Source organism: Pseudochaenichthys georgianus, chromosome 16 (assembly GCF_902827115.2).
Source record: "Pseudochaenichthys georgianus chromosome 16, fPseGeo1.2, whole genome shotgun sequence".
Taxonomy (NCBI): Eukaryota; Metazoa; Chordata; class Actinopteri; order Perciformes; family Channichthyidae; genus Pseudochaenichthys; species Pseudochaenichthys georgianus.
In genome coordinates, this window is record NC_047518.2 from 43,605,365 (window position 1) to 43,624,916 (window position 19,552).

The window sequence follows — 19,552 nt, forward strand, 5'->3', positions numbered from 1 at the left end:
AATCTGTTATTACAGAGGTCTCAGTGTACTATAAATGTTATCTATTTGCTGACTCGATTAGCAACGTACTGTCATTACAACAAATAAATGAAGCTGACGTCATAACACTTAAGCACACTTAATAATGTTAAACTACCATAGATTGCCATCTAGCTTTGCTAAACTTGCAGTGTTTGTCTTTTTCAGTGTCTTTGTATCAGCATAAGTAATCCAAACAATGCATTCAATTCAAAATGAAACCTTTATTCATAGAAAACATCAGTTTGATCTTTAGAAAGGTGCTGAACAGAAAAACAACAACAAAAGTAAAGTTTGTAACGATTTTAAAGGAACCGACTCCCATCGCCCAGCAATGTTTCGTCCCTTTTTAGTTCTCACAGGAACTGTAATTAAAATGTAAGGACTAAGACTGTCAAATACAAATAGACTGCCTCTGTGTTGGAAGTGACTGACGTGTTTGAAGATTTAATTTGGAAGAAAACCAACATGTGTCAGGGTTCTTAACACGATGCCCTGAGGTACTAAATGTGATTGGAGGTCTGCCGGTTTGAAGATAAAACTAAAGGGGGTTCAAAGTGCTTCAAATGAGATAACCAAATCTCCTCAATAAATGATTTTAAGGACATTTGGATCGAAGACTTCAAACAACATTTAGCCCTTTTTATCACTGGAAGTGAACATTTTGTATAAATTGAAAGTATGTTTAAAAACCCACATAAACATGGACATCTTCTATTATTTGTTTGTAGAGGTCGTGGACATGTTGGGCTAATCTCCTGCTTACATGTTCAAGTGTGTTTGTGTAGTGGTCTCCGATTCGTCCTCTTCACATGACGGGGTAGCTGGCGAGGTTGGCGATGCCACAGAGGTTATCGCGGTTTCGTGCCATCAAGATGTAACCCTGCTTTCCCCAGGTATCGCTCCAGCTGTCAGGATAAAAGATAGAAAATAAGGTGAGGAAAGGAAAGACATGTGAGAGTCGTAAACATCGCCAGTAGTCATTTCAGATCATCTGGTTGTCACCAACTCGGATGGACGACAGGAGGAATCAAATCAGCGCTAAGGAAAAATGGTTTCATTTCGGCGCCTTTATGAGCCACCTGATGCCGTTGTGTCCCACCTGTTCTTCACGATCCAGAATTTCCTCCCCTTGCTGTTCACTCCGAAGCCCACTGCCAGCACGGCGTGATTGACGTCGTCTTTGTTACAGTTGCGGTCGTAGTAAATTCCTGGGAACATGTCGGAGAGGAAGAGTAAAGAGGGATGAGAGGTGAGCTGGAAGGGCATCGGTGAAAATACATACATCCATTAATCTCAAGTCGTAATGTTTAAAATGTCATGAAAGGGAATATTTAATGCTGCTTAAGATCTGCATTTTTCTTCTGCAAAAGCCATTTAATGTAGGTTTACTGTATACTGAGAAGTTAGTTATCTCGTAAATACAAATCTTTATTGGCAGTATCCACAATTTCCACTTAATATTTGTCGAGACATGACCATCATCGTCTATCAGAAATACGTCTATCAATCAACACAACAACGGTCATGTTAGTCTTTTTTGGTTTCTTCTCTTCATTGCATCATTTTGAAACCTGTCAGGGAGTGATGGAGGAAGAAGGAGCTGCCACAGCGATCTGTTAGAGGAAGAGCTGCAGGCGACCAGCTGCCCACCTCCTCCATCCATCATCCATAACACACTTATTTAAAACAACACAAGGTAAAGCATCGTGATTCTTACACAATAACCCTTATGTGTATAAAGCACCATAATAATCTATATGTGTATACAACATTATAACCTCTGTGTGTATACAACACCATAACCCAGGGGTGTCCAAACTTTTTTCACCGAGGGCCACATACAGAAAAACATATGAAGACCTGGGCCCCTCACTCGAGCTATATCGCCTCATAAGTTAAGTTATCAAAATTAATCAAATGTATGTAAATGATGCTTAATACTTGAGCCTACACCCCAGCTCTCCAGAGGGTTTCATTGATCTTGTTAGCAGCTCATTCCTTAAAAGAGAAGCCTCAGATCGATTATCATAAGAGGAAATAGGAAGGGTTTATTTCAAGCGTGTTATGAAAATAAGTTATTGGGCTTTTTTCTTATCGACTTAGATTTTATAGAAACATTTTTCAACTTTAACCGACTGAGTTTCTTTGAAAAGTGGGCTTCGTAACTCATGAATATACTGTGTAATATCTGCTTTCATCTATGTTTAAGAAGTACAATACACGACAATCACAGGTTTCCTCTGTGGGCCGTACTCCATTGTACTTTTTTAATTTGCTGAGGGCCGATTCAAAATGGCCTGCGGGCCGTAGCCCTGCCATCCTCTGTGTATAAAACGTCTGTTGGCAGAAAACAGCTGTCAGAGCCGCTTACTGACCTCTCTGGTAGAACTGGAAGGTGCCGAGCCCGGCGTCGATGCCCACAGAGATGGGTCCGGCTTTAAAGAGAGCCACAGCCAGCGCCCGCTCATCGCCCACGGGAACCTCCTTATAACCTTTAAGCTGCGCGGTCATACCGGAGGAATTGTAGCGGCAAGGCTGGTCCTAAAGGCAAGACAAGGAGGAGGACAAACCCAGAACATATTAGATTTAGATATCTGTGTTCTCGAATATAAATGTATTTTGGACTTTTGCATGGTCAAAACAAGACATGTCTGTGTTGTTGTGGAGAAGGAAGTAATTCGTTTTTTGGCAGCGTGTGCATCGTACCTTGTGACTTTACCGTCACATGCACACTTCACATGACGTGCCAGATCACAGGTGCATTGTTCAGTAGCCAAACAATGAGGAACCAGTTGTCTTTAATCACAAACAAGCCGCTGAACTTCCATAGTGAAACAATAAATGACTTAAGAGGAAACTATGTCTGCTCAGGGAGACAGAGGGAGAGTTTTCTTCTCATCATTTCTGCGACACCACATCCCTTCAGTCAAATGCTTGCGGTGCATAGAGGTCAACATGAAAAAGGGAATGATGTTTTTTTTGTATTATTCCTTGATTGCTAAACGTGACAGCCAGCAGAGGAACTGTTGACCAGTTTGGTTTCAGTTGGTCTGGAGGATTTCCAAAAGCTGTCGTCAAATAAAACCAGCATGTTGACGGTAAACTTCAACCTTTGAGAAAATTAAGCTGGATTATCCCAAACTGTTTATTTGAAAGCAGTAATTCACTTAAGTTGGTTTAGCTATTTCATTTTCATTGTTCTCGGTAAGATACAAAAATAAATACGATTCTCATGTGTGTACATTAAATACATGTATATATCTATATATACAAAATCAGCAGACAACTCTCTTATTATTATTATTATAATTGTCTTACCTCTCCGACGTACGGGTAGGCCTCCTCAGAGTCGATGCCTCCGTTATCCTCCACGTACGTGAAGGCGTTGGTCATGTACCCGCCTCCACAGCCGGAGTTCTCTTTGACGCAGTCCACCAGGTTTTGGGGACTCAGGTCTATCAGCTTCCCTGTGATTTTGGCCAGCTGACCCTCGATGGCGCCGGCCGAGCTGAAGGCCCAGCAGGATCCACAGGAACCCTGTCCGGAGAGGAGGGTTTGTTTTAATTGATCATTACAATATGCACAAAGCCCCCTGTTAGAGGTCACCTATTATGCACAATCCACTTGTTCATGTCTTCTCTAATGAACACGTTTTAAAACGGTGTTAATATCTCATCAGCCTGAAAATCAGACGCTTGTTTTCTGCAGTCCGTCCACTAGGGGGCAGACTGTGACAACTTTCATTCAAACAATGTTTCTGTTCTGGCAGCTGGTGGTACAGAACATTGTGTTTAATTTACTCAGCGCTATGGAGCTGCTGTCTCACTCTTTATCTCATGAAGTAGACACTCTTAAAATCACTATCTGACTATAAACTCTTGCCTGCATCATGGCTTCCAGTTAAAACCCCTCTGCATTTTCTCCTCAAGGAAAACACAGCTCTAATTAAAAACCTTGCGTTTCCACATCCTTTTACTGGAGGATGTTCTGAAAAGCTGCTTTGTGAAATGTGCTTGGAACAAACGGAACATCCAAACACAATGCAGTCACCTCGAGAGGAAGTGAGGAGGAAGCAGCAGAGGTGTTAGTATGCAGAGAGTGAAGCCAGTGTGCTGCATTATTCATGAAGGAGAGAAGAGGAGCAGCTCAATACATCCTGTGCATAGCTGCAGTGTCACCTCCATCCCCCAGGGGGCGACGACATCATAGCCATTGTATTTACACAGGTTATAATAATAATAATTATAATATCAGTAGTAGTAATACTAATAATAATTTATTTTAAAGAATAAAAGGCACGTTTAATTTATTTTGGCTATGAAACCATCTGAAAATAGTGTTTTTCAAATGTTTGAATTTGTGATTTTCTCTTTTTTTTTAATCTTATTTGTGTATTTTTATAATTTAGATAAGCTATTATTTATTGTTCCTAATTTGGGACTTCTACTTTGTCCCATCAGCATGCAAAAAGTCATTGCACATCAATTACAGATAATAAAATAGACAATTAACAACAGTAAATGTATACATCTCAACAGTGTATCTAATAACTACTATATTCATATTATTAGTATCCTATTTATATTATAATAATTAAATTGTATTTGTATTTATTATTAATTATATGGAACTGCTACCTCCGCGAACCGACCACGGATAAGCTGGAGAAGATGGGTGGATTAATTATATATTTGTAATGTCTCATCTTTTTTCTTTTTTAAGGATGATATTAATAATACATTTCCAGACGTCTTGGTCCTTATTTGAATGAACTAAATGTGCAAAATAATGCATGTATTTGCGTAACTATGAACTTAAAACACTAAAACTAGACCTCAAAGTCAATAAATCCAAACAATGTGGGTAAGAACAAAGTGGAAAATAAAATATGAACCCGGTGCTTCAGTTCACGGCGTCGTTAGATAACATCACTCCGCTGCTAATCTGCCGCTAGCACAAAGAGCAGATGTACGCCATATTGTCAATCCATCCACTTCCTGTTCTGCCCACCCCTTGTTTACATAAATAATATCTGGCCGTCCCATCCACTCATAATGACTAATTACATGTAATAATCCATAATTGTGTGTGTGTGTGTGTGTGTGTGTGCGCGATTGTTTACACCGAGTCTCTATTGAGGAACGCTTTTTTTCACCACATGCTAAACATCTCATTGTTTTTGAGGTCACATGAGAGCCTCTGGAGAGTGCCTCTGCTCCAGATGTTGGAGGATGTTTTTGTATTCATATTAGAGCTAAATAGAATGTCATGTAAGCCAAAGAAGATGGAGGCCGAACATGTGGAGCTCCAATGTCTCAATTCAACATATTCATCGATTTTTAACAGTTTTGCATAATTGTTTTAATATTTTCTCCAATACATACTTGCTTAAAATGCGCACTGTACTGCTTCTATAAGATACCACGAGCTGCCTTTGCTGTTGTTGCTTCTGCCTGCAACAACAGCCACATTCCCCTCAGAAATCAATGAAGTCTCGTGTTTCTCCTTTTGCCTTAAACAGCCTGAGGACATCCGTCTTCTTGGTTTCCCACACGTCCACAGAAACAACATCACACAACTTCTATCTGTAGATTTCTATCAGTTGGAAACGGACTGTTCTCGTTTTGATTCTCACAAACTGACACTTTAATGAAGAGTTGAATCTGCTCAGGTCCCGGTTTGTTGGCGGGTTTCTCCCACTTCTTTGGAAACGTATTCACTTTACCTTTGTCAACATTTGCAGCGTCATCGTAATCAAACTGCATCCATTGGCGAAGACACTTCTGTTTCTGAATATTACGGCTCATGCCCATTTCTCCTATTTACCGACTGTCTAAAAGCTACACGAGGGAATGGCACGCATTTACCGAATCAACACGTTGTTCTTCCTTCTCGAAAACACCCAGAAGTACGGTTTATCAGAAAGGATGTCAAATGGTATGTTTAGTCTTTACTACAAACGAAGGATTTAAAGATCCTAAAAGACAAAAAACTATAATGTTGCTTGCAGAGATGGGGTCGTTACTCAAAAAAGTAATATATTACATATTACTTTAAAAAAAAAAAAGTAATATTTACTTCGTTACGCTCTACATAAAGTAACTCGTTACTTTACTCGCAGGGCCGCCCCTCCCGACAGGCAGACCACGCAGACTGCGGAGGGTGCTTCACTCTGGATTCGGAGGTCCTACTTAGCCATTAGCTTCACGTTAGCATGTTGTCTTTGCAGGTGCTTGTTGAGGATTGACGTTGTGTTTGCAGCAGTGGATAACAGCTTCTGGCCTGGACTCAGTTTGCACCTCAGCGTCACATTCCTGTCCTCTCTTCGGACAAACTCAAAATAGTGGGCATACCTCCCTCCACCCCTCGAAAGTTATCGCTGTTGACTCAGCCATGTTTATGCAGCACTGCATGTCGCGCTAATGTTACGTAAATATAAACCTGCGGCGGCGGAATCCCTCTTGTCTGTCAAAGGGAGAATCTAGTAATTATTGTATTATGTATTATGCTAGTATGCTAACTGTAGTGTGATTAGGCTACTGATTTTATAAAAGTATGTCGGGCAATGTTAATACACGTTACCGACAAAAGTAATATTATTACAGTAACTCTGTGCTTGTGGGTTTTCCCCAGAGAGCTGCCCAAATCACTTTTAAGCTTTAATGAAGTGGATATTTGATTATTTCACACACAGTGACGTCACGAGCTACCCACAATGCAACGCGCGCCATAGATATATATATAAATCCGCCATTTTCCTGGAGGTGCTAATATCCTGGAGGTGCTAATGTAAACAGCTAACGTAGCCAGGCAGAGTGCACTAGGTTTTTTTTCTGAATTAACAACCGAAGAAATCGCTGCATGTCTTCGGATTACATCTCTGGACGTGAGGGGTGTGCTCTCGGTCGTTCCCAGCGTAAACTGGAGCTGTGTGGGTTGTCGGATTGCCCTTACAGACAGATGCAGATGGAAAAACGACCTTCGAAAGTGGACTTCGGTCGATTTTGGCAGCATCTACGTCTATCTTCTGGAAACACCAGGTGAATACCCCACTTGTCAAAATAATATTATCATGCCATTGCATATATGTGGTATTTTAGAGTTGACTAGATATTGATTAAGGCAATAGACTATGATATTCTGCTTGCACCTCGCGTGAAATGGCGCATACCGGAAGTACGGTGTCGCCCTCGGCCCAAAACCCGTATGTGTGTGTGAAAGAATACGCTGAGTTATCATCGAAACACTTTGTGCAGCTCCTGACCTGGTTCTTCACTGGCGTCACCATGCCCTTCTTGCGGTAGTCCAGAGATTTGGGGAGTTTTGGCAGCTTGTCGTCGAAAGCCATGGTGAAGCTGCGCCGGCCGTCGGTCGGCGGCAGCAGGCCGGTCATCTTCTCGTTCACTTCCTCCGACGTCTGCACGCACAGAGACACACAGGTTAGATTGAGGTTTCAGGGACACTGTCATTCAGGGACAAGTGCGACAGCAGGTAGATTTTCATATTGAAACCATAACAGGAAACAAAGAGTTCAAACTAGGAGTTACAGGTTGCTATGAAACTTCCCTTAGTTCCAGAAATAATCACGTGAGAAAGAAATGTCGTTGGACAGGAACAATCTTTGACATTTTTTTATCATTTCATATTCCAGCTATTCCTCAAAAACATGTTTTGGATATCGTGCCATTCACATTTTACATTTACATTTAAAGAAATTGTAGTTTTTGTGTTTCTACCCCAAGCTTCCTTAAGTGGGTCAACAATGGGAACCTTTTATTCTTATCACCTGTTGCTGTCAGGAATACATTCACTGTGGACCACAGACTACATCACACGTGACACCTCTCAGGGAGATTATTTCACACGGCAAGATCTGATACCTGTCAGTATAATAATAATAATAATAATCATAATAATAATAAATTATATTTGTTTAGGGCTTTTCAAGGACTCGCTTTACAATCTAAGGGAAGGTTAGGGTGGGGGGTATCGGACTATCAAACTGGATTGATGGGGGGGGCTATGAGTAGACAAGAGGAGAAGAGATGAGTCTTGAAAAGGGACTGGGGTACTGTGAGGGTCTCAGAATAGCGGAGATCTTTGCATCGATATGTTCAAAACGTTTTTTTTTTTAAATGTAAAAAATTATGTGTTTATATTAAATCTCTGCTTGGGTTGGTTCCCTCCTACATGTGCACACATATGTGTCAAAGAGAAAGTCTATATGGCCTGCGCTCCTAAGATTTGGTTCAGATGCTGGTTCCCGCAGTGAGAACACAACAGCTGTTAGATATGCGGCCCCCACAGCTTGGAACGATGAGCTGAAGCTCTCAGATGTAATCACTAAGGGGGAACAGGTCCTTCTTAAAGGACAGAGGACACCACTGGTAGATGAGAGTGCTCGTATCTCCTAACATCGTTTTGAATGATTTGTAATAGTTTGTTTTACTTCGCATATTGACCGGCTGATGCGCCATTTTATTAGTGTTTTACAGCTGTATTCGTCCGCCTGTCATGTCTCTGTTTTATCAGTTGTAACTTCGTACATGCTGCCCCCCTTGGCCAGGTCGCTCTTGGAGTCTTTTACCTGGTTAAACAAAGGATAATGTCTAATATTATAAATAGTGAACAATTAAATATAACATATTTCTAATGTGAGACAAAATATAAAACTAAATATTATACAAGTGATTTTTCTGAACCAAAAATGGCATAAAAACACTTATTATTCTAATACGGGTCCTTTTAGACGGAGGAGTGTGGGTCCAGGCACTCCAAGGGCATCTAAGCGTTAAGCAACAATTATTTACTCTTTATGCTACACTTTAGAGCAGGGGTTCTCAAAGTGCGGCCCGCGGGCCAATGGCGGCCCTCGGAAATGTTTCTGGCGGCCCGCGATAGTGACACGCTGAAATGCATGCGTTATATTTTAATCCTCCACGGTCGTATCTAGTAAGAATTAGAATGGAATGTAAGAATGGTAAAACTGCGCCCCCTGGGTTGTCATTCCTAAATTATGAATGACAGCTTGTGGAAAGTTTGCTAGACTACTGGTTGCATGGCAACTAGGCATCTCGCGAGTTGCGGTAATTGGTTAGTACAATAAAGAAAGCATTTGTTTTGGAATTATTTTGTGTTCCGTTTTTTCTTGGGCGGCCCTCAATCCAATATTGGGTACCTACATTGGCCCTCACTCATCAAAACTTTGAGAACCCCTGCTTTAGAGGCACTTATCGTACTTTTTTTACAAAGGAGACTGGAGGAAATTTTGTGGTTTTAGCTTTTGCAGAACATGTACGTGCACCGAAACCTCTATGACACACTGGGGAAAGGTCCAGCGTAATAGCGCCTCTTTAAGACACATGTGAAGCTCATGAGTTGTAATGGAGTAAAAGTTTCATCATTTGACACCAGAGGGGCGTGACTGTGCACAAAGCGGCACGGTTTCACAAAACAATGAAGTAACAGAAGAAGCCGGGAAGGAAGAGCGACTCTGAAAGGGATATTATATTTTACAATCTCGTCATTGAGGACGATCAGAACGCTCGGTCTGCAGGCGGAGAGATCATTAGCAGAACGAGAGAAAGCCATCTGGTGATTCCTTTCTTTTCACTTCCAGTCAGAATGGAAATGCCTCGACACACGGCCACCTGTTCCTGCACCGACGCGAACGGGCCATTCATCCAGAATCTGGATGTGTAGTACATGTTCCCGTCTCTCATGAAAGAGCTGTCGGGTTCCATTCTGCTTTTCCCGCTGACGCATTGCTCGTTACAGCCGGCATCTGGATCACAGCCATCAGTCACGGCCCGCGCTGCCGCACACGTCGCCGCAAACAGCTGATTTAAGGACAGCACATCTCGTTTGGGTTCAGCGCGACGCTCTGCTGCACGCGTCGGTGACGGCAGCCGATGAAACCGAGGCGAGGGAAATATGGAGCTCTGACACCGGGCAGCTTTCCCAGGACTCTCACTACCACCAGGATGCTCACTATTGAAGCACTCGGCAGTGAGATCGATTTTCACTTCACTTCAGTTGCTAATGGCGACTATAACTCAGACTGTGGGTCAACGCTGATTGATCTCCACAGCAGCAATGATTGGAGCATTGGCAGGAAGTGAATGGCCAACTATTTTTTAGAATGAAGTCATTTCTTCATCGGGTTCTTCTTCCAGCAAAACATGTGCCAGTTACAGACTTTTAAAAAGGGAGGATTTTATGTTTTTGTTGTCGTACTTGATAGAAAACTCTTATCTCTTGAGGTAGCGGTGAAACACAAAGAAATACACGTGTGTGCGTGTCACTATGGGCTTAGCAAACTTAACACTGCACTGTAAATGAACTAATCAATTGGTAATAAGAACAATTGTTTGATGAAGCCTTATTGGTTTTTCCATCCGATAAGAACTGATCCAGAGGCAGTTGGTATTTCTTTACTTCATTAACCTGAAATAACAGCTGAGCAGAGCCAGTGACATCATGGTGATGTTAAACATAACAAATGAGTGACTTCAATGTGTGAATAAGTCAGAAATATGCTAGGGTTACGGTACGTCCACACAGCAGCTTCAGAAGAATCTTCCACCGCTTCCAACGCTTCTCTGCCCATTGACTTTGAATGGGGATGACGTCACTTTGCCTCGCTTTTCGCCGAACTGCATTGTGGGGGAGCGAAGCGAAGATTTCCAGGATGTCCAGGATTCAAAGGTTGAGCAATGTTCAACTTTTGAAGCTGAGCTGGAAGCGCCAGCCAATCAAACACGTTTATGCAAATCTGCCAGTAGAAGCGCTAGCCAATCAAACCGCGTGTAAACAGGGAGAACCAGACCGCAGTTCATGTCCTCATATTCCAAAAGAGAAATTACGGTAGCAAATCACCCGGTTCTTTACGACCAGAACTATTACCGGGATCCAAACCGGAGGAACCAGGCGTGGAGGGAGGAGGCAGAGACAGTGGGTGGAACTGGTAGGTTTTCGCCTGTTTGGGGAGTTTATATATATATATATATATATATATATATATATATATATATATATATATATATATATATATATTGCTCGCATTAAATCCCCGGGGTTTTTTGCTTTGTATGTCGGGGCGGGAGATTCCTGTGATTGGTTGTTGGACGCATTCCTCGCAAAAAATCCCCAAGCTGTCAGACACACCCAGCTCCAAGACAGACACACTTTTTTGCCAAATATCAGCATTTTCTTTCTTTTCATTTTTTTGCACGGATTGCAAAGTATTATAACTTATTGTTCTCACAAAGGGATTGCACAATTGTATTTATTTTGTTGACCACACTTATGGAGCATTGTTTTATTATCACCGTTCTAGCAAAGGGATTTTTTTGAAAGGAATGCTCACGTTCATATTGATGTATTTTAATAAATGGCCCATTACGTGACTATTTGTGTTGGGGGGGCCAAAGGGGGGGGGGGGGGTAACTGACTACTTTGATAGAATTTGCAGTCATTTTATCCGTGTGCGCCATGCTATATCATTTGAATATCTGTAAGGACATTCACTTTGTATACTAATATACATATATGCAGTCTATGGTCAAACCCGACACGGATTACGACACCACAATGGCTTTGATGAAAAAGATTACTCGTAAACCCCGTTCAGAAGTGCAGATGTAGTCGTTCATTCTGAGCCGTCTTCCAGGCCTGCGGCTCAGGGCTGACTCACCATGTCTCCCAGGTGGTTCATCCCCAGCTCGAAGGAGTGGATGCCCAGCGCTGCCTCCTGGTTATGGGCTTCGATCATCAGCGCGTTCTTCTCCCAGATGGCCCGGCGGATCCCCTCCTCGTCCTGAGACAAACCACAGCACGTGTTATTTAGCGTAACCAACGGACACGAACACAAACGACAATTCAAGTTTTAATTTCTCACCGACATTTGAAGAGAGCTTTAAAACTTTTAAATGCCCTTTAATACAGGGGTATCTTCTCGTGCACCGTATGTATCGATGCTATTGCCATGTCATAAATACTTGGGTATTCTACTCTTACTCTTGCATTTTATGTTTGTAATTTTCATGTTCTTAACTGTGTTATGTGAGGGACTGCGGGTGGAAAGGAGCTCAAAGCTAAATCCGGCATATTCACACTTATATTTCATGTTTTAAGTGTTCACTAATGTGCACTGTCCAGATAAACAAACAAGTGGTGGAAAGTCCATTAACTCAAACAGACGTAATAATAATATTTGAAGTATCAATTCACTTGAGTTTTTCTCTCCGTGCTACTTTACACTTCCACTCCATTATACGTCAAAGGGAAATATTGTGCTTTTTATTTCACTATATTTATTTTACTGCTTTAGTTTCTTTAAAAATGTAGATTTTACACTTATCTCATTTACTCTGCTTTTTCTTTCATGCTGGGGTAGGGGTTATGGGTAGGGGTTATGGGGTAGGGGTTAGGGGTTATGGGGTAGGGGTTAGGGGTGGGGGTATATTTGATCTGCTCTTTGGCAGTCTGTTTAAATGTGCACGGTTGCATCGACAGCATGTATTTCACTGCTCAATGACTTTCTGTATGATTTTTATTTGTAATGAAAACTTTCAAAAAGAAAGTGTTAAAAAAGTAAATAAATAAAATATAGATTTTAAATGTTCAAATGTATAAAACACGTTTAAAATATGATGTAATGATATAGATAAAATTAATGAACATTATATTTAATTACCTCAAACAGCAGATATTTAATTAGCATACATCGACAGATTTCTTGTATTTTTTGTGTACATTTGATCAATTTATGTAATAGTTGTACGTACTTTTACCCCAAATACTTTAAATATATTTTCCTGATGCACTTAAACACTTACTTAAGTGCCATTATCAGTGCATCACTTTAATGAATGGAGTATTTTAACAGTGTATTAGTACTGGTAACTTAAGGACTTAAATACTTCTTCCACCCCTGATTATGACCTGAACTATGAAGTCATTACTTCTACCTGACGGTCTTCATAGTGAGCTCAGACTCTTGAGTCCCCTTCCCTATACGCTGCTTCCCTCCCTCCCCTCCCTTTCTTCCCTTCCCTCCCTTCCTTCCCTCCTCAGCTCAGAGAACGTCATCACGGTAAATAGGGCACATCTCCCACTGAACTAGCAGTGAGAGGAGGCTTGTCTGTGTCACAGCCCCATTACAGTAATTAGCCCAATTAAAGCAGCGCACACACACACACACACACACACACACACACACACACACACACACACACACACACACACACACACACACACACACACACACACACACACACACACACACACACACACACACACACACACACACACACACACACACACACACACACACACACACACACACACACCACACACACACACACACACACACACACACACACACACACACACACACACACACACACACACACACACACACACACACACACACACACACACACACACGCACACACACACACACACACACACACACACACACACACACACACACACACACACACACACACACACACACACACACACACACACACAGCATCTGGAGTCTGCTCTGGTCTGACACCGACTAACCTACACTCTCGTACTTCCTTACGGCCACAAGCTGGAATAACATAATAATTTAAAAAATCGATGGCAGGGAATTTTTGCAAAGAGAAAACTGAGAGACGAGCGTAACTTAAAAAGCCACAGGTGTGCAGGGGGAAATATCATTAAGTACTATGTTGATGTACTTGTACTGTACTCTCATTTCATGTTACTTTATATACTTCTACTCCACTAAACTCTTCTTTAGCTGCTTCACAGGTTATTTGATAAAACTACATTTAAATCAACATATTAATAAACTTTGACATAAAGAGTTAATCCAGTATAATGTGATATATATTCTGAATCCTGAAATGGTTCATTATACACAGCGAGTACTTTAAGTCCATTTGATGCCTATACTTTTGTACTTATACTGAAGTTACATTATACATGCAAGGACTCACTAACAGAGTTTAACAATTTAATATTGCAAAATTCACTGCAAGTAGAATATCTCAGTAAATCATCAGCGTGGCAGGTGAGACACGTTTCCACAGTTTTCATTGTGTTTTTTTCTCCGAGTTTCCACTGTGTTGTGACACGAGCTGAGTTCTCTGCAAAGTGATGCAGTATCAGATGTTAACCCTTACCTTAACCCTAACAACACACTTAATCACTAGGAAAGGATGAGAGCAGGGCCGTCCCTCCCTACAGGCCGATTATGCAGACTGCAGGGGGCCTCACCTCGCGGAGGGGGCCTCACCTCGCTGAGGGGGCCTCACCTCGCTGACGGGGCCTCACCTCGCTGAGGGGGCCTCACCTCGCTGACGGGGCCTCACCTCGCTGAGGGGGCCTCACCTCGCTGAGGGGGCCTCACCTCGCTGAGGGGGCCTCACCTCGCTGAGGGGGCCTCACCTCGCTGACGGGGCCTCACCTCGCTGAGGGGGCCTTAACTGAGCCGATAATGTGGCCTATGCGCTTAAGCAGCGCAATGAGTGTGGCGCGGCTCGGTTTTGTCGCTGCGAGCCTCCACTAGCAACCCCCCCGGTCGACGCTCGCGAAACTGACGGGCTCATCATATAACTTTGCGTGGGGCCTCATGTTGGCCAGGGACGGCCCTGGATGAGAGTTTATTGTTTGTTGGTCTTAGTTCATTATCGAGGGTTGACCGGGTAAACACAGGTCTGGTTAAAACTTGTTGTCAATGAACATCTCAAGTCTCTCCAGCAGTGATACACACTACACTTAAGGTCTGAAGAAACATACATAAATAGTGCAAGTGACAACTAAAAGGCAGGAACACGTACACATGCACACAGTAGTACAAGACGAACATAAAGTAAAGTAGGATGTCCTAAATCAAACCACGAACCTCGAGAAGTTGTGAGAAGTGAGTCTACCCACTTTTAAAATATCTTTTTCTTAATCACTGGCTTTGCACGAGGAAGACAAAGCGACTGATCTTTGTGCACATGCTTTCCTTTTGCCTCTCTGTTTTATAACTGGCCCGAACGAGGAAGTAGAGCAAGCAGCGAACTCACATTCCTGTCTGATCTTCAGCAGAACTCGTTGTTTTCAGGTCATCAGAGTTATTGTCAGGCAACACTCTGACATGGAAAGAGACGCCTCTGTCAGCATCGAGTCTCGTTTCGACGGAGAGGATGTTTCTCTTGAATTCTCCAAGTTATTGATATCTCATCATATTGGTCGGGATTTTTAAAAAGCCAATAGTTCTAGCAGAGCATAGCACATAATAATAACAGCAGGTTTAAGTAACATCTGTTGCACACTATTGATCAACGCTAGTCTGAAGTCCCCCTGTCCGCCCATGACTCAGCATTTCTTTATCAGACTTGATGCAATCGCTGAGGAATGTGCAGCTCTGAAGTTCTGAGTCAGATTTGTTTCTCAGCATTTTAACTTCCATGCCAAGCTTTAAGGACGATCTAGTTTGGGCTGTTAATAAATGCCGACGCTTCACCACGAAGGAACGCAGAGTCATTGAAGTACGCAGCTCATAAATAAGCACGCGTCTCTGACCTATCCCTTTCTCTGCCGAGCATGACGTTCTGCAGCGTGTTTCCTCCCGTGGAGGCAAGTCAGAAGAGACTGTCCTCACCAGAAGAAAGGATTTTCTGCATTTTCTTTAGGCGGTCGTACACCGTACCAACGAAGGACACTCACCAGGCCGTTGTATTCCCTCCTGTGCGTGCTCCTCCAGTCTTCCCATTGGCTGTCCAGAGCGGCTTCATCCAGGTGGCTCAGAGCGGAGGCCGCCAGCAGCAACACACACACACACTGCAACATCCTGCAACAACAACACGCACACAATGTTTTAAGACACATCTGGGCTTGAATAAACACATGAGACCTGTGCTAGACACTTTCTTTGTGAGTCGAAGCCGCGACAGGATCAGAAATGTACTTTGTGTGTGTGTTTGGGCTCATTCCTAGTAAGAGTAGTTCATCAAAATACAACCGGTTAATACATGATAATCAATTTAACTCTAAATGAAAAAGTGATTTAAGGGAATTAAATGTAATGAAAAAAAATCTAAATTAGAATTATAATCATATCTGTGACGCAAGTTGGAAACATGGGTGAGGTATACAACACAAAGCATGACGATTAATGTACTCATGATAAGTAGACTATAACTATACTATAAGTTGATGTTTTTGTTCTTCTGATTTTTTTACTGTTTTAAAGTCTTAACTGTATTTTCTTTTGACGCGTGACAATATCATTTCTTGAGAATAAAAAAACTGCATGGGTTTCTGCACTGATGTCGATGTCACATGACGGGTTTTGCCTAATGTATATCTCGGACTAGAAACCTGTTGCTTTTTCTTTTCTAGGAAACTCTCCAGCAGCTGACATTAGACATACAACCTGCTTCCTGTCCAGAGGTAGGAAAACAGAAATCTGCTGATGCGAGAGCTTTTTCTAGTCCGGGGATAACCGCTGAATATTTGTGCTTTGTAGGCAAATTGTGTTGGAAAATGGTTTGGGGCACGAGGACTCGTTCAACATACATTTTAGGAAATGTTAACGGTTTGAATGAGTTACTTAATTACGGACGGTCTGGAAAACATAGCATCAAAGACTACACATATTGTTATTTACACAATTAATGGTCACCCATCATTAAAATATGACTTTTGTGTGATTGAATAATCCGTAGCCTTGGGTTTCCTTTTGTCTTTTCGAGCTTACTTTGTTAGACAACGACAATTGTTTCTTCTTGACACTGTCTGCTGTCTAATTGTCAAATCAGCTATTTAAAAAAGTGGTGTGGAGACTACTTAAAGAATAAAACTAAATACGTGAAGTTCTTCTTGTTAAAAAGTGTGCTTCATCTCTCTTTAAGGATTTTCTCAACGCATTTTAAATCACCGCAGTCTGAATTTCCGTCGCCACCTTTGCTTCCCTATTTTTCTCCCCATCTGTGATTTACCAGTGTCTCTTTTGTTCTTGTTTTATCACCTCCTGCTTCTAATCTGCATTTGTGTTCACCGTTTCCATCGACCTGTCGAGGTTAACCAAACTAAAGGCAGAAAGTCAACATGATTTCTCTGACGCTCTGCCTGCTTCCTACACACATGGATTGTGTCTGCACTCTGGCCTCCTCCCTGTGGTCTGATGGAAATGCCAGGATTGAAATAGTAAGGTTTCGTGATCTATGCAAATCATTTACAGTTAATCTTAAAGCCAACATGCACTCTGTTGATGTATTAGTCATTAGAGTTATCTTAACGGCTTCACAAATGAATGCATATACTTGTTTTAAAAGGTGACATAACAGCTCGCAGCTCTGATTTACAACAACATTTTTTAAGGAGCAACTGGGTCAGAAATCATTCTCTAATCCTAATCCTATTAACACTAATTACTTTCTTATAGCTGGCAAACATACTTATGAATTCATCCGAGCAGAAAGGAAGGCATCTAAGAGTCTTTAGTGGGACATTAGTTCCTGTAATAAAGATGATTCTCTAATTCAGCTCAGCTACACAAAAGTTCGTTTAGTTTAGCGCAAAACATTCCTCAGTTTGAATCCCTTTGAAAATAGTTTTTACAAACCTTAAAACTAATCCTGCACAAGAGAAAGAAAGCAGAATACTGAAAGCATTACTTAAGAAACTGTACCTTGAGTCCAAAAGTCAGAGTTTGTCGAAGTTCAGTGAGTGTGAGCCCGTCTTCTTCTACTGTTAAAGTGTCAGCGTGTGAGTTTATAACGGCTGGGTTTTGAGGAACTTCAACGGGAGCTGCAGGTCTGGGGAGGAGTTTATTTTCTTTTCCAGGAAGGGAGACTACATCTGGTTTCATTCAAATAGCCAAGATCCCTAAAACAGATGATGTCAGGTGTCGAGTTACACACTCGTGCCTGAACAACTTCACAGAGGCGCACTGCTGCATTCTGGGACATTGCGTTAACAATGAAGAAGGCTCTTGGATTTTTTATAAAGATTAATTTGTATTCTTTTCCTTACCTCAAACATAACGTGTATTATTTACGTAAGAGGCAGTCATTTACTAACATATCAAACATATGAGGTGCTTAGTTAGATGGAGAAGAATCATTATGATATAAAAGCAAGGACTTTTAACTTTTAGTAATAATTAAATCTGCTTTAAGTTGATCTGAAATCCCTTTAGAGAATATATTTCTGTGGTTGATATAAAGGAATGGCTGAACCTTGCAAACCCTTTTATCAAGCGACCATTTTTCACATAATGTTGAAGTAAAAACTTGTAAAGACATGTTTTCTTGGGAGCTGCACATAATGTTCAACTAGAGGAAATATAAACAGATATTGAAGGCACTTGAGAGGTGCAATGTTGTGGAAAGGCTTGGTTTATGTGTCATATTTAAAAGGTCCCAAAGCCATGTCAATTATAATTCTGCAGGGTTTAAATAGTTGATTTCCAACTCTTTCTCCTTACCTGCTACATGTTTGGGTAAGATAGCAGCATAAAATGGCACAGACGACAACAATAACCACAAGAAAACATACAATGAATTCATTTATTTGTCAATATATTCGAAAGAAATGTGCACAATACCAACTGATACATTTATGATTCTTATTAAGAGCTCTTACGAGAGAGCAATGTATTAAGTCTTTTTGAAGGCCATTTGCAGTGAGGGGAACACAGCGTACAATATTGACTTTCTTTTAACAACTTGACAAATCAGCAGACGTCACTCATTTTGTATTTTTAAAATCGTGAGTCTTAAACACAATACATGGAAAAACTAGGATTGTGCACCTTCAAACTAGACACACATCCCTTTAAATATCATGGTATAGGGTTTAAAGGACATCTAAAAACAAATAACTATGTGATAGTTTTTGCATATTGAGATATTTGAGCAGACACAAGGACATTTTAATACAATGCAGACGAGAGAAGCTGGAGAGGAAACGCTGGAAAAGGAACATCAGTGTCAGACCTCGATGTGTCAGACCTCGATGTGTCAGACGCTGATCGTAAACAAACTGCACAAATCGGCTTAAAGCAGTAAGGTAGTCTTCAAGTGCACCTGGGGGGCGCATGGGGGGGGGGGGGGGGCGCATGGGGGGGCGCCAGGCCTCAGATGATGTGAGGCCAAATATCATATCTAGACTTTTTTTTTTTTTTTTTTTTACATATAATTGTAACTCAATACATGATTGTGGCTAAAAGCCTTGTCTCTACATTACAATAAAATATAAAAAATAATGGATTAATTAATTTTAATACAAATTCAAGTTAGTATTAAAGGCATAAAAAGACAGAAGTGTATAATTCTTTCTTTAATAGAAATGTTTCTTCTGCCCGTAAAGTGTCCAAACCAGGCTTGTCTGGATAAGCGCATTTTTAAAGCATAGTCATCGTCCATGCCGGTTTCAGTTGGATTATTTGTCACAGCTGCTCCGATCAGATCGGTCTCCTCCATTTTGATTATTTACGACTTTTGAATCCACATAAACACATCGGCAAAATCCGGCTTAC

At 41.4% G+C, this 19,552-nt stretch overlaps 1 protein-coding gene across 1 annotated transcript; it reads right to left on the reverse strand.

The window, feature by feature from the left end:
- Positions 1–222: 222 nt before the first annotated feature.
- On the reverse strand, positions 223–17,819 carry ctsk (cathepsin K). Its single transcript, XM_034102439.2, has 8 exons — positions 17,702–17,819; positions 15,736–15,859; positions 11,717–11,839; positions 7,286–7,438; positions 3,340–3,558; positions 2,397–2,562; positions 1,121–1,229; positions 223–926 (listed from the first exon to the last, which is right to left on the reverse strand). Exons 2-8 carry the CDS (start codon positions 15,856–15,858, stop codon positions 827–829), a joined length of 993 nt encoding a protein of 330 aa, XP_033958330.1. The 5' UTR covers position 15,859; positions 17,702–17,819; the 3' UTR covers positions 223–826.
- Between the last annotated feature and the right edge of the window lie 1,733 nt (positions 17,820–19,552).